The sequence below is a fragment of the Leuciscus leuciscus genome (genome assembly GCF_965113295.1).
Source record: "Leuciscus leuciscus genome assembly, chromosome: 16".
Classification (NCBI taxonomy): domain Eukaryota; kingdom Metazoa; phylum Chordata; class Actinopteri; order Cypriniformes; family Leuciscidae; genus Leuciscus; species Leuciscus leuciscus.
The window spans coordinates 31,270,854-31,285,911 of record NC_138740.1 but is presented as its reverse complement, the minus strand read 5'-3'; the positions used below and the strand labels follow the sequence as shown (position 1 = coordinate 31,285,911).

The following is a 15,058-nucleotide window of genomic DNA, read 5'->3' as shown; positions in this document are numbered from 1 at the left end:
TTTAGACAAGAGCAATTTGTTTGTTTATTTCTGTGGAGAAAAAAAAAGTTCAAATATGTGTAATGAATGTCAAGTTTAACACAATAATCTTTGTGGGCAATCCTCAATATGCAAAAGGTGTATTTACTTTACATTTTCCAAACATATATAAAATGAATCAGACATAAAAAAAAGGGGATAAATCAAATATCACAATCGTGGGATTTAAGGAAAGCCAAGGCAGGGTTATTTTTCCAGCCCGTTGCAGATACAGAACAGGATGAACAAAACCAGCCTGCACATAACAAATAAAACACACAGAAAAAGTTTGCTTTTCTGTTTTGTCAGAATAAAAAATAATACAGTGAGAGTAAATGGTCAATATATGATAGCCATGCTCATAGTAGTTATTAGAATTATATAAAAAAGCTCTTCTCTTCATGTGGTTTTCCTCCTCTCTCTCTCCCTCTCTCTCTCTCTCCCGGTCCTGACTGCTTCAGAGCTCTGAGAACAGTCACACAGCAGAATAGCTGAATGGAGACAAAGAGTAAGAATTGAAGCGAATTTATGCATACATAAATATAAAAGTCGAAAGATACTAAAATAAACATGCCACACAAACAAGAACAAAGAGTAATTATCCAGGCCGCAGTGCAGCAGATCACTCTATATCTGAGAGGTTTGTACTTCAGAAAGGTTACAGGATGAACCACTGCCAGGTAACGCTCAACACACATCAGACACTGAAACACAGGACGGCCAGTATTGCCTAGTGCTAGTAAAAAACATGTTAATGGTGTGAAGCTTAAAACCCAAGTACAATCAAGTACAGTGAACAAAGAATTAACACAGATACCAATCTCAGAAATAGAGCGATTCAGGATGAAGAACCCTGATGCGACTCCACTTCCTGTTCATGTGATGATGAGCCATATAATATAGGAGTGTAGGAAGAACAAAAATGAAATTAATGCTGTACAAACATATGTCCAGACTGCCCAGTAACCCAATAAAATGAGTTGTGGAGTTTGTTGAAGCTTCAGTTGAGGTAAAGTTCACTGTAGAGTTGTTCATCTTCTCTTTGGTTGTCGTCTCAGCCCAGCATCTCATAAAGCATATAAATAATACTGTTAATGTTAGATTAATTAATTAATTGGATAATCAGATAATGATTCAATGTCCTTTATGATTCAGTCATTTAGTTGAAGTTTCCTGACATAATTATTAAGTTCTTTATTATTGGACCTCCTGGGGATCATTCAAAACATTTTTTTATATTTAGGGTTAATTAATAAATCAATGCATTATACATTCCTGGGCACAAAAAAAAAAAAAAAGGTTAAACACTAAGCTTTTTATTGTCTTAACCACAAATTAGCAACAATTTAAGCAAATACACTGTACAATAATCAACTCCACTTCCTGTTACTGTGACGATGAGCCATATAACGTAGATGTTTGTAGGAAGACCAAACAGGAAATTCATGCAGTGTATGCAGATTTCCACAAAGCCCATTAGCCCCAATAGACTGAGTTGTGGAGTTTGTTGATGTTTCAGGTGTGGTGAAGGTCACTGGAGGGTTATTCATCTCCTGTCACGATTTGGTCTTGTCTTGGTCACGTTTCATGTCATTGTCATGTTTCTGTGTCTTGTCATTTGATTCCCTGTTTGTCATGTGATCCTGCCATGTGTCTTGTCATTGGTTAATCGTCTGTTCATTATTCACAGGTGTCCATTGTCTTGTCATTAGTCTGTGTATTTAAGCCCTCATGTTTGCCATGTGTCTTTGTCAAATATTGTTTCACTGTGATCTCTGTTGGTTAAGTTCATGTCTTTATTCACCACGCCATGTTTTTGTTTTATGTTTGATCTTATTTTTATTGAAATAAAGCTGCACTTGGGTTCTATAAGCTTGCCATCAGTGGATCTTTTACATCTCATCTGTATTTGATTTGACAAATATCTATTTTTTCAAAGTTCATAGATTTATATAAAAGCATTAGAAAACGTGTAATATCTCAGATAATAATGCCTTTCTAGCATGTCAACATCATAGGCGACCATGAGATTTATCATGTGACTCTCAACTTTAATTTTGAGGCTGAAAAAAAGTGTTGTTATAATATTTTATTTTGACAGCTTAAAACATAATCAATCTGCCAAAACTATCTTTATAAATACAAAGACTGATGTGGAACATTTTGCTGTATATACATGTTTGCTATGTAAATGTTTAGTGTGTCAGTGAATACATTGACAAATATTTTATTTTTATTTTTTATTTTATTTTATTAAATATGAACTCTTTCATTGGACCTTTCAGTGGTCAGAAAATGCGTGCGGATGCAGGGGATTAGATAGACTTTTTTTTTTGTGTGTGTGTTAAAAAAAAAAAGTCCTCAAACCTTTTAAAACAATCTCCCTGGCAACCCTCAATATGGAAAAATGAGACACTAAATCACTGATGAAGTTTTATAGAAAAAAAACAAAACATTACAAAATCGTTGCAATCAATTAAAGAACATGCTCTACCAATTGAACAATGCTAAAATCTGAAATGACTAAATTTAGTATTAAATTAAACAGATAATTAATCAAATTTTAAATGAAAGTTATCTAATACAACATTTAGAAAGTAACTGGATTTAGTGAAAAATTACAATTGCAGGTCTCATGAGGAACAGAGGCAGTTTTCCAGTGCGGTGAAGATAAAGAACAGGCTGAACGAAACCAGCCAGCACATAACAAACCAAACCAGGGGTCCAATATGCAGGATTATTCTGTTGTGTAAGAATAGTATAGAATCCTGTGATAGTATATGGGACATATATAAAAGCCATGCTCACAGTAGTTATTAGAATGATATAAAATGCTCTTCTCTTCATGTGGTTTTCCTCCTCTCTCTCTCTCCCTCTCTCTCCTGGTCCTGACTGCTTCAGAGCTCTGAGAACAGCCACAAGACAAAACAACTGGATGGAGAGGAAGAGGAGGAACTGCAGTGAGAAGAACCACATTTGCACATTCATGTTTTGTGAGATTGCAATAAATAAACTATAGAAACAGGAGCCAAGATTAATGATCCAGACAACAGTGCAGCAGATCACTCTATATCTGAGAGGTTTGAACTTCAGAAAGGTTACAGGATGAACCACTGCCAGGTAACGCTCAACACAGATCAGACACTGAAACAGAGGACGACCAGTGTGAATTAGTCCTTGTAGAAACAGTGGTAACAATGAGAGACTTGAAAAGTACATTGGCAGTATAGAGAGCAAACCATTCAGACAGGAACCAATCTCACAAGCAGAGAGATTGAGGTTAAAGAACTCTGATGCAACTCCACTTCCTGTTCCTGTGACGATGAGCCATATAACGTAGATGTTTGTAGGAAGACCAAACAGGAGAGTAATGCTGTGTATGCAGATTTCCACAAAGTCCATTAGCCCAATAGACTGAGTTGTGGAGTTTGTAGATGTTTCAGGTGTGGTGAAGGTCACTGTAGAGTTATTCATCTCCTCTGTATTTGTCTTCTTAGTTCAGCAGCTCACAAACCTATAACTGTATATAACATTACAACTGTTATCTTTTTTAAGGAGAACTATAATGAACCAGTTAAGTCAATAAGGTAAACATAACATTTAAATGCATTCATCCAGTTATCTACATAATACAATTCTATAATAGAAAGTTCATAATTTAAACTCAAATAAAAAACACATTATTATTATATGACTTCAAAATATGGTTGTATATATCCAGTAGTATGCTTAGCCTAAATTATGAAACGTCATTTTCTTTAATATGTACTTTTAAAATGATTTACTTCTGTTCAGAAAACAGCTCAGTCCAATTTGACCAATTCTAGCTAAAACATTAAACGCATCACAAAGCATTATTTGATAAACACAATTACACTGTTGGTTGATAGCACTGAGGTTAAAACAAGAAATCAAAAGTTTTTAATCACCTGAAGAGTGAATGTCCAGTCTCTCTGGATGTTAATAGATTTCTGTGCTGTGTTTTGGAGACAAGACAAATTTAATCTGCTACACGTCACATAAAACACAAGATATGCAAATTAACTTTTAAGGTATGGAAAATAAAAATAAAAGTGTGTTGTCAAGTGTACAGCAATTATTGTTTTGGACAACTGGTTTATTTTTAAGACACAGCACTAAGTATACTGAACATACATGGGACAAATATCTGTTTTTTCAAAGTTCATAGATTTATATGAAGGTATTAGAAAAAGTGTAATATCTCAGATAATAATGTCTTTCTAGCATGTCAACATCATAGGCGACCATGAGATTTATCATGTGACTCTCAACATTAATTTTGAGGCTGAAAAAAGTGTTGTTATAATATTTTATTTTGACAGCCTAAAACATAATCAATCTGCCAAAACTATCTTTATAAATCCAAAGACGTATATGGAACATTTTGTTGTATATACATGTTTGCTATGTAAATGTTTAGTGTGTCAGTGAATACATTGACAAAAGTTTTTATTTATTTATTATTATTATTATTATTATTTTATTTAAAAAAATAAATATTAGCTCTTTCATTGGACCTTTCAGTGGTCAGTCCAAAAAAATGAATGTGGATGCAGGGGTTTAGATACAGAATTTTTATTATTTTTTTTTAATTATTATTATTATTGTTGTTGGTTGTTCAAAAGAAAGGTACTCAAACACTTTAAAACAATCTCTGTGGCAACCCTCAATATGGAAAAATGAGGCATTAAATCACTGATGAAGTTTAAAGAACATGCTCTACCAACTAAAAAATACTAAAATCTAAAATGACTAAATTAGTTATTAACTTAAACAGATAGTTAATACAATTTTAAAATAAAGTTATCTAATACAACATTTAGAAAGTAACTGGATTTAGTGAAAAATTACAATTGCAGGTCTCATGAGGAACAGAGGCAGTTTTCCAGTGCGGTGAAGATAAAGAACAGGCTGAACGAAACCAGCCAGCACATAACAAATAAAACCAGGAATCCAATATGCAGGATTATTCTGTTGTGTAAGAATAATGTAGAATCCTGTGATAGTAAATGGGACATATATAAAAGCCATGCTCACAGTAGAGATTAGAATGAGATAAAATGCTTTTCTCTTCATGTGGTTTTCCTCCTCTCTCTCTCTCCCTCTCTCTCCTGGTCCTGACTGCTTCAGAGCTCTGAGAACAGCCACAAGACAAAACAACTGGATGGAGAAGACGAGGAGGAACTGCAGTGAGAAGAACCACGTTCGCACATTAATGTTTTGTGAGATTACAATAAATAAATTATAGAAACAGGAGCCAAGATTAATGATCCAGACAACAGTGCAGCAGATCACTCTATATCTGAGAGGTTTGAACTTCAGAAAGGTTACAGGATGAACCACTGCCAGGTAACGCTCAACACACATCAGACACTGAAACAGAGGACGGCCAGTGAGAATTAGTCCTTGTAGAAACAGCATTAAAAGTGAGAGACTTGAAAAGTAAATAGTCAGTGTAGAGACTAAACAACTCAGAGAGGTACCAATCTCACACATAGAGAGATTGAGGATGAAGAACTCTGATGCAACTCCACTTCCAGCTCCTGTGATGATGAGCCATATAACATAGGAGTTTGTAGGAAGACCAAACAGGAAATTAAAGCTGTGTACGCAGGTTAACATCAAGTCCATTAGCCCAATGGACTGAGTTGTGGAGTTTGTAGATGTTTCAGGTGTGGTGAAGTTCACTGTAGAGTTATTCATCTCCTCTGTGTTCATCTTCTTATTTCAGCAGCTCACAAACCAAATATAATATAGCAACTTTGATTTTTTTATATGGAGACCTGTAAATGGACCAGTTAATTCAGACTGACTCAGTGAGGTAAACATTTAAATACATGATTTCAGTACAACATAATACAATTATACAAAATTCCTATTTATATCTCGTAACCAGACCACACCATTATTAAATGACTTCACAATATACTTGCATGTGTATTCAGTATTTATGCATAGTCTAAATTTAAAAGCATTTTTTCTTTCATATATTTCCTTTAATTGTCTCATTTTAGTTATAGCTCAGTATAATCAGGTATAAGTATAAATCAGTATAAAATATCTCAGTCCCATTTTACTCAATAGCTAAAGTATTAAACACATCCCAAAACATTATTGGGACACTATTGGTTGATATTATTGAGGTTAAAACAACTGAATCAAAATGTTTTCTCACCTGAAGAGTGAATGTCCAGTTTCTCTACATTACTGTGCTGTGTTGTGTGACCTTGATTTCCTCTGCTAAAACACAACATATGCAAATATTTAGACTGAACTTTTAAGGTTTATGACAACAACAAAAAAAAAAAAAAAAAAAAAAAGTGTTATGACAGGATGTCAATTGTAAAGCAATTATTACTATTTTGCAACCTTCAGCATGGAAAAGGTGACTTTGGGTCACTGGTGAAGTTTTATTGGATATAAGACTATAGCGACCAATAACAACAACCATTTCAGTCTGATTTTATTAGTATTCCTGTTTTATCTGAAATAATTTGATCTTAATTAACATTCATTTAGAAAATAGTGAAATAGAAAAAAAAATGTAAGACTTTAGTTTCTGTGGCAGAAATGTGTGGTTTGTAAATTGCACGATAAATGCAGTGCTATAGAGACACATTTCATGAGATCGGGTGGGTTCAGAATGCAATGGTACATGCACTGTATCTTATTTTATTTTCATCTGAATTGACTGACATCCAGTAATTTTCATTTAAATTGTGCACCAAGACAAAAAAAAAAAAATGTCACAATATTAATCAACTGATCCTTAACTTTAATACTGAGGCTAACACATTTGTTCATGCAATAAATCTTCAATCCAGTAGAAGAATCTTTATTTTTTTTTATTTATTTTTTTTTACTTTTTACAATGTATAGTCAGTCTTCTTTTTACTTTTGAAACTGGTCAGCACAGGTGCCACTCATTAAACACCTGACATGCAAATTTTTTAGACAAGAGCAATTTGTTTGTTTATTTCTGTGGAGAAAAAAAAGTTCAAATCTGTGAATGTCAAGTTTAACGCAATAATCTTTGTGGGCAATCCTCAATATGCAAAAGGTGTATTTACTTTACATTTCCCAAACATATATAAAATGAATCAGACATAAAAAAATATATATAAAAAAAAGGGATAAATCAAATATCACAATCATGGGATTTAAGGAAAGTCAAGGCAGGGTAATTTTTCCAGCCCGTTGCAGATACAGAACAGGATGAACAAAACCAGCCAGCACATAACAAATAAAACACACAGAAAAAGTTTGCTTTTCTGTTTTGTCAGAATAAAAAAGAATACAGTGATAGTAAATGGCCAATATATGATAGCCATGCTCATAGTAGTTATTAGAATTATATAAAAAAGCTCTTCTCTTATTGTGGTTTTCCTGCTCAGCAAGCTTGCACTACTCAGTACAGCGACCGTTGCTCATACGCTTCCCTCGCATGTCACAACTCGCCCGCCACCTCCTCCTGTGGAGTCAGAAGCTTCTGATGTCGCTTCTTCCACTTTTAAGTTTCGGCCTGCTCAATCGTGCCGCCCATGAGGCCTCACGTCAGACTGTAGCCGAAGAGAGTGGAGACACCATCCCCAGGCGGTCCAGCTGTTTTGGGTTCACTTCGGGGCCGCACAGTTACATCTGTTGCCTCTCTGAACTCATCCCTTTGCCAGTAGGTTACTCCCTGAAACACGGAGACACTGGCATACAGCTGACCCCGGGCCTATGCAAAATGCGTTTCCCTAGTGAGCCTTCTTGCACAACATTGTGCTAAGTCAGGAAGGGGAAGGAGAAGGAGCAGGTCTCTTAGTTGCCTCGTAGTGGCCCAACTGGACCTCATTCCCCCGAACTTATGCTCCTCTCGACAGGAGCATATGCTCAGGAACTTATGCTCCTCCTCTCCTTCCTGACCCTTTCCTCTGAGACATCTCAGGGACAGGGCACCGTTGGCATCCGCACCAGACCTCTGGCAACTCCATGTCTCATTGCGGAGGTTCAGCTATCTACCTCAAGATGCTCCCTCTAAAAAGTAAAGAGGCTTGCTTACGACCTGAAATGGAACCTGTTCGTTGTTGGTGTTCTTCCCGCGGAAGACCCCCGAAGGTGTTTTGATCACTTCTGTACTTCTTTCCTGCAAGATGGGTCGGAGCGAGGGCTGTCTCCCTCCACCCTCAAAATGTATGTTGTCTTTATATTAACGTACATCATGATGCAGTGGATCTAATCCTTAGGGAAGCATGACTTGATCATCGGGTTCCTGAGGGGAGCAAGGACACTGAATCCACCTTGCGCCTCCTCTATACCTTCCTGGGACCTATCTCTGGTGCTACTCCACTCAGAGACCTCCCCTTGAGTCACTGCAGGCAGCTGAGTTAAAAATCCTGTTTTTAAAGAAACAGTTTTCCTGCTTGCTTGCCTCTATGGAGAAGGTAGGGGACCTGCACACATTTTTGGTCAACGAATTGTGCCTGGAATTCGGGCCGGCCAACTCTCACAATATCTGAGACCCCGGCCTGGATATGTGCCCAAGGTTCCTACCTCTCCCTTAAGACGGGACTGCAAGCGCTGCCCCGGAGGAGACAGACCCAGCCCTGGTTTTTCTCTGTCCCTTCTGCCTTGTGGTTATACAGGACAGAATGAAAAGCCTTAGGACCTCATCCAGCTCTTGTCTGTTACGGAAACCAGCAGAAGCGAAGGCTGTTTCCATGCTGAGGTTGGCCCACTGCAAAGTGGTTGCCATCATCTTGGTGTGTTTATACCCAAGGTGCACCGTGCCCACCTGGGTAGTGAGCTCCTTCAAAGAGAGAGTTAGCTCCTTCCTGGGCGTTGACACAGAGTGCCTCGCTGACAGATTTTTTTATTTATTTTTTTTAGCTGCAGGCTGGGCGACACCAGCACATTATATGTGTCGAGCCGGTGGCTTTCCGTGGGCTCCCTTCACATCAAGCCAGCTTCACTGTTAGCCCGGTTTGTAGTGTCGGCTTGCTGCGCCATTCCCCTCCTATGGACTGGACACGTGCGCCATTTGCTCCAGTTGAGATCCCCTTTAGCCGAACTCTGTTGAGGTCCTCCAAACCCCTTCGGCGTTGGACGTGGCGGAGTGTCTGATGCTAGGCCTACCACTCGTATGCATTGGTGGAACTTGTGCTAGGCTGGGTCCATATGTTGCGATCCCTATGTGTATTCCCATATGTTGCAATTTTGTATGTGTATTCTTCCACGGTACAGCTCCCTCCGGTGAGCCCGTGTCTTCCCTTGGCAGAGCCTGCTCTGCCGTCACTGACCGGTTGCGTCTCCCCCCTGTTAATGGCTGGAGCCACCTCAGTGACATTCCATATGTTGTACTGCCCGGCTATTCGCTCAGTCCATATGTGTTATTCTCTACATGTTACCTCCCTACGGGCAGGATTCAGGTTCCTCCTTCAGGGAACGAGAGTTACATACGTAACCGACATAGGCATTGTTTTCGAGTCATTTTGTACCCACCACTTTTTTGAAAACCTCAAGCTCAATTTAGCCGTTCTGCTGCTGCGCTGGCTACACGCTTCTCTGTTCATAACACAGCAACAACTGTAACATTGGGATACGTTCTAGGTTGGGGGAGGGGTGGGTGGCACGCCAAATGGAACATGTTACTTTGATTGGAATCCCCGTGTGGGAGATTGGGTGGTGTCATCATGTCACTGATGCAGGTGCAGCTCAGCTGAAGTGCCTGTTCACTTAACTTTTTCTCCTGGCCACTTGATTGGACAATTTTGTTCGTAGTGCTGCTGCCCGCCTGCATGAACATGTGGAGGAGGAGGAGGTAACGTATTCATTTATTCTTGACAATCTGTAAAAACTCTTTTCTCGTAGTTTTGACCAAGAGCAGCATGTTAGATTGATAGCTTTAGTTTCTAGCAGCTAAATTCTATCATTGATGTTAGCCGGCAACATCAGCTTCCAGCTGCCAAGTAGCTGCTAGCTGCCACAGTAAAGTTGGCTCCGCCATCTTACAGACAATCGTACGTGAGTCCCCTTTCACTTTAGCTTTATCTCGGGGCCCGAGGAAGTTGTGGCAATGTGTTAACTAAGTACAAAACTGGTGTGTCTGACTGTTGTGGAAAAATAAAGATACTGGTTATCTTGTTAGTGCTAGCTAACTAACGTTCGTTGGAGGAGCTAGTATTAGAGCAAACAGTAAGCTAGAGACTGTGCTGACTTGAGGGGCAGGGCAGCTAGCTGTAGTTAGTGATAGCTGCTACAGCTTAGCTTAGCTGACTCAGTTCGCAGCATTGTAGCATCTTCGGTGTAGCGTTATTTGGAGTTCAGACCACAGGAGTGAAGCAGAAATGCTTAATGTGAGATAACGTCCAGTTTTCAGTGGTTATGAGGAGCAATATGAGAGAGAAATTTGGTGATCGCTGTTTAGGTACATTAAACCACGTAAAGCATTTTCACGTTAGGTCTTATATACTGTACTGTATAAAGCCCATGAGAACCGTGGGGAGTCAACCCACAGCCGCTCCACTGCCCTGCTGAAAATGTGAAGCAGAAACGTTTAATGTCAGATAACGTCCATAATAATTGGACATTGGGTTAGATTTTTTTTTACTGTTTTCAGTGGTTATGAGGAGCAATATGAGAGAGAAATTTGGGGATCATTGATCGTTGTTTAGGTACATTAAACAACGTTAAGCTTTTTCCTTACAATAGGCTCTAATGAAGCAGAAACACTTAAAGGGATAGTTCACTCAAAAATGAAAATTGTGTCATCACTTACTCAACCTCTTGTTGTTCTAAACCTGTATGGGTTTCTCTGTTCTGTTGAACACAAAAGAAGATATTTTGAAGAATGTCGGTAACCAAACAGTTGATGGTGTCCATTGACTTTTCTCTGTTCTGTTGAACACAAAAGAAGATATTTTGAAGAATGTCGGTAACCAAACAGTTGATGTGTCCATTGACTTCCATAGTGGAAATACTATGGAAGTCAATGGACACATCAACTGTTTGGTTACCGACATTCTTCAAAATATCTTCTTTTGTGTTCAACAGAACAGAGAAACCCATACAGGTTTAGAACAACACGAGGTTGAGTAAGTGATGACACAATTTTCCTTTTTGAGTGAACTATCCCTTTAATGTCAGATTACGTCCATAATATTTTGACTTTTGGTTAGATTTTTTGACCGTTTTCAGTGGTTATAAGGAGCAATGAGAGAGAAATTTGGTAATCATTGTTTAGGTACATTAAACCACGCCATGTCATATTGTCAACATGGTTCTTATGAAGCAGAATAGTGGGTCACATGTCTAATGCTTTTTGAAAACTTAAGGCTTTCTTCTTCATAAAACGAGTCAGACATCATCACATTTTTGTATACATTTTTATTTATTTACATTAGTAAGCTACAGGACATCGTCTTTCAAAACATTACCTGCGCGAAAGAGAACAAAAAAAAATGCGTCATTGTGTGTGTGTGTGTGTGTTCAGCACTTCTGAAAATGCACTTCCGAATGTGTCTCTGTCTCCAGCACATTTCAAACCAAACTGACGCCCATGGTAACAGAGATGTTTCTCTTGTTCTGTTTTATCTGCTGTTTTACCATTATAAAACAACTTATACAGAATTCAAATTAAGTGAAGCAAAGCCAAGCATGACAACAAAAATAAAATTTGAAGGATTTGATTGTGTTTTTTTGACTCGTTTTAAAAAAGTTTTTATAAAAGGATAAATGTCTTAAATTATATAATACCTACATGTTTAATGGGGTATTTAATTCTTGTGATAAAGTATGTTTACGAGCTGTTTTAATTCATAAAATATATTAAAATAAAAAAAATTTAATTAAAACTAAATTAATTAAACTAAATTCATAAAATTATCCCATGATAGGAACAGCTAAAATGTTCTAAATAAGAAGCGAACCCTTTAAGCTCTTGAACCTTTCCTTCAGAACACTCCAATATTTTGATTATATATGTGTGTGTGTGTGTGTGTGTGTGTGTGTGTGTGTGTGTGTGTGTGTGTGTGTGTGTGTGTGTGTGTGTGTGTGTGTGTGTGTATATACTGTATAATCACAAGTTCACAAGAAGATTTTATCACCTGAAGAGTGAATGTTCAGTCTCTCTGGATGTGTATAAATCTCTGTGCTGTGTTTTGTAGACTGACTTCACAGCTGTTACAAGAATAGATGTGCATGATTTCATTAATGTCATTAATATAACTGTTTACATGTAATAAAATCAGCATATTATTTACAAATAAGACACTCAAGTTATTGGTAATAAGTGTTTGTATACGTAAAATAAATTTTAGATGCATGTTGTCGACCCACAACTTTTTAATGAAATCACTGACTATTAAATAAACAAAATATAACATAACAAAAAACCCCAAGTAAAGCTATAAAATAACAATTACATAATAATTAAAACATTTATTAAAATATCATAATTTTATGTTGCACTGAAGCGGAAAAAATTCCCAGTGTGGTGCAGATAAAGAACAGGCTGAACAAAACCAGCCAGCACATAACAAACCAAACCAGTGATCCAAAGTTTATGAATATGGTTTGTTAGAATGGTAAATAATCCTGTTGTAGCAAATGGGTGTTATGGCAGGATGTTAGGTTTGATGTAATCTCTGTGACAATCCTCATTATGAAAAAACGAATGTAACCACTCATGCATCTCTTCAACACAAGCAGGATAAACATGACAATCAAAAATAGTATTATGCCATAAAAAGGTGCATTTCCACAGTGAAATAATGTAGTGCGTATGAAAGAACAATGACAAAGTTCATGGAGGTTCTGATGTGGCATTTTATTATCTGTTACATAATAAAACCTTTATTCAGATGGGAAAATCAGCTGCAAGGACACAAAAGTGATTAAAAAATTTCAGAAGCAATAATAAAAGTTCTATGTAAAATATTGTTGAGTAACTTAATTCCATAATATGTTACATTACAGGTCTTATAAGAGACAGGGTCAGGAGAGTTTTCCAGTGCGGTGAAGATAAAGAACAGGATGAACAAAACCAGACAGCACAAAACAAAACAAACCAGGGAGCCAATATGCAGGATTAAGCTTTTTTCTGACAATGGTAAAAAACCCTGCAATACTATAAGGGACATAAGTGATAATCATGGCCACAGTAGTTATTAGAATGAGATGAAACGCTCTTCTCTTTATGTGGTTTTCCTCCTCTCTCTCTCTCCCTCTCTCTCCTGGTCCTGACTGCCTCAGAGCTCTGAGAACAGCCACAAGACAAAACAACTGGATGAAGAAGAAGAGGAGGAACTGCACTGACAAGAACCACATATGTACAGTGTTGTGTGGGTCTATAGTAAACATGCAGCGCAAACAGGAGCCAAGAATAATAATCCAGGCCGCAGTGCAGCAGATCACTCTATATCTGAGAGGTTTGAACTTCAGAAAGGTTACAGGATGAACCACTGCCAGGTAACGCTCAACACACATCAGACACTGAAACAGAGGACGACCAGTAGTGATTAGTCCTACTAAAAATAGTTTAAACTTCATAATAAATGAAAACCACTCTGACAGTACAAAGTTCAAACAATTCACACAGAAACCAGTCTCAGAAATAGAGAGATTGAGGATGAAGAACTCTGATGCAACTCCACTTCCGGCTCCTGTGATGATGAGCCATATAACATAAGACTGTGTTGGAAGACCAACCAGGAAACTTGTGCTGTAAATACAATATTCCAGAATTTCCACAAGCCCAATGGAACGAGTTGTGGAGTTTGTAGTTGTTTCAAGTGTGGTGAAGTTCATTGTGTAGTTATTCATCTCCTCTGAGTTTGTCTTCTCCTTTCAGCTCACAAAACAGTATTATGTGCTGTAATTCATGGAAAAAGAGAAGTGTACATGAGCCAGGTAATTCATATATAGTAAATTAAAATAAGAAATCGCTATATGGTTTTATAATAAAATAAAAAATATTAAATGACTTCAAAATATGGTTTTATCAGTAGTTTTTAAGGTGATTTCATGTGTTCATCAGCCTATACATTAAAAGGCAAAATGTTTGTTTATTGTATTTCAACTGAACTTTCTTCTTTTCAATGAAATAAAAAAAGATATGTTTGTATTTACTTCAATCTAATTCCCCCCCCAAAAAATCAATGCAGTGACAATGCTTCTTCTTATTAACTAAAAAACAAGAATTTAAATCAAAAAGAGGAGTTAATCACCTGAAGAGTGAATGTTCAGTCTCTCTGGATGTGTATACATCTCTGTGCTGTGTTTTATAGACTGACTTCACTGCTGTTACAAGCATATATTTGCATGACTTCATCTGCTACATGTCACATAAAACATCAGATATGCAAATATTTAATTACAAATTAAAGGTTAAAATATGTGACTTATTGTGTTTTAAATTGTTCACAATTTATACACAACCATGAAATAATAGTCCCACCAGAGATTCTCAACTCTGGCCCTTGAGATTAACTTTTCTACAGAGTTTAGCTCCAATCCTAAAATACACCTGAACAAGATAATAAAGCTCATTCGGATTACTAGAAAGTCAGTTTCACGAGTTTACACGTACATGAAATAAGATAAGGGGTTTTGGAGGGATGCTGTGAATGTGCTCCTCCTGAACATTGTTAAATTAAACTTCATTCAGATTGATCAAGGTTGGATCCAAACTCTGCACCAGACTGCCTCTCTCTCAGAATCATCTCACAGTCACATGTACAATACATTCAGCTGGATGTCAACCAATCTGGCTTCAAGAAAGAACATTCAACTGAGACTGCATTACTGTCAGTCACAGAAGCCCTACGGATCGCAAAAGCTGCTTCCAAATCTTCAGTCCTCATTCTCCTGGATCTGTCTGCTGCCTTCGACACGGTGAATCATCAGATCCTTATGTCCACCCTCTCATCACTGGGCATCACAGGAACTTCACTCCACTGGTTTGAGTCCTATCTCACAGGTAGGTCCTTCAAGGTCGCATGGAGAGGTGAGGTATCCAGAGCACATCAGCTGACCACAG

General features: G+C 37.5%; 1 protein-coding gene across 1 annotated transcript; it reads right to left on the bottom strand.

The window, feature by feature from the left end:
• Positions 1-3,145: 3,145 nt before the first annotated feature.
• On the bottom strand, positions 3,146-5,742 carry LOC309477550 (chemokine XC receptor 1-like; the record flags this gene model as incomplete). Its single annotated transcript, XM_082140825.1, has 3 exons — positions 3,146-3,162; positions 3,282-3,432; positions 5,077-5,742. 3 exons carry the CDS (start codon positions 5,740-5,742, stop codon positions 3,146-3,148), a joined length of 834 nt encoding a protein of 277 aa, XP_081996951.1.
• Between the last annotated feature and the right edge of the window lie 9,316 nt (positions 5,743-15,058).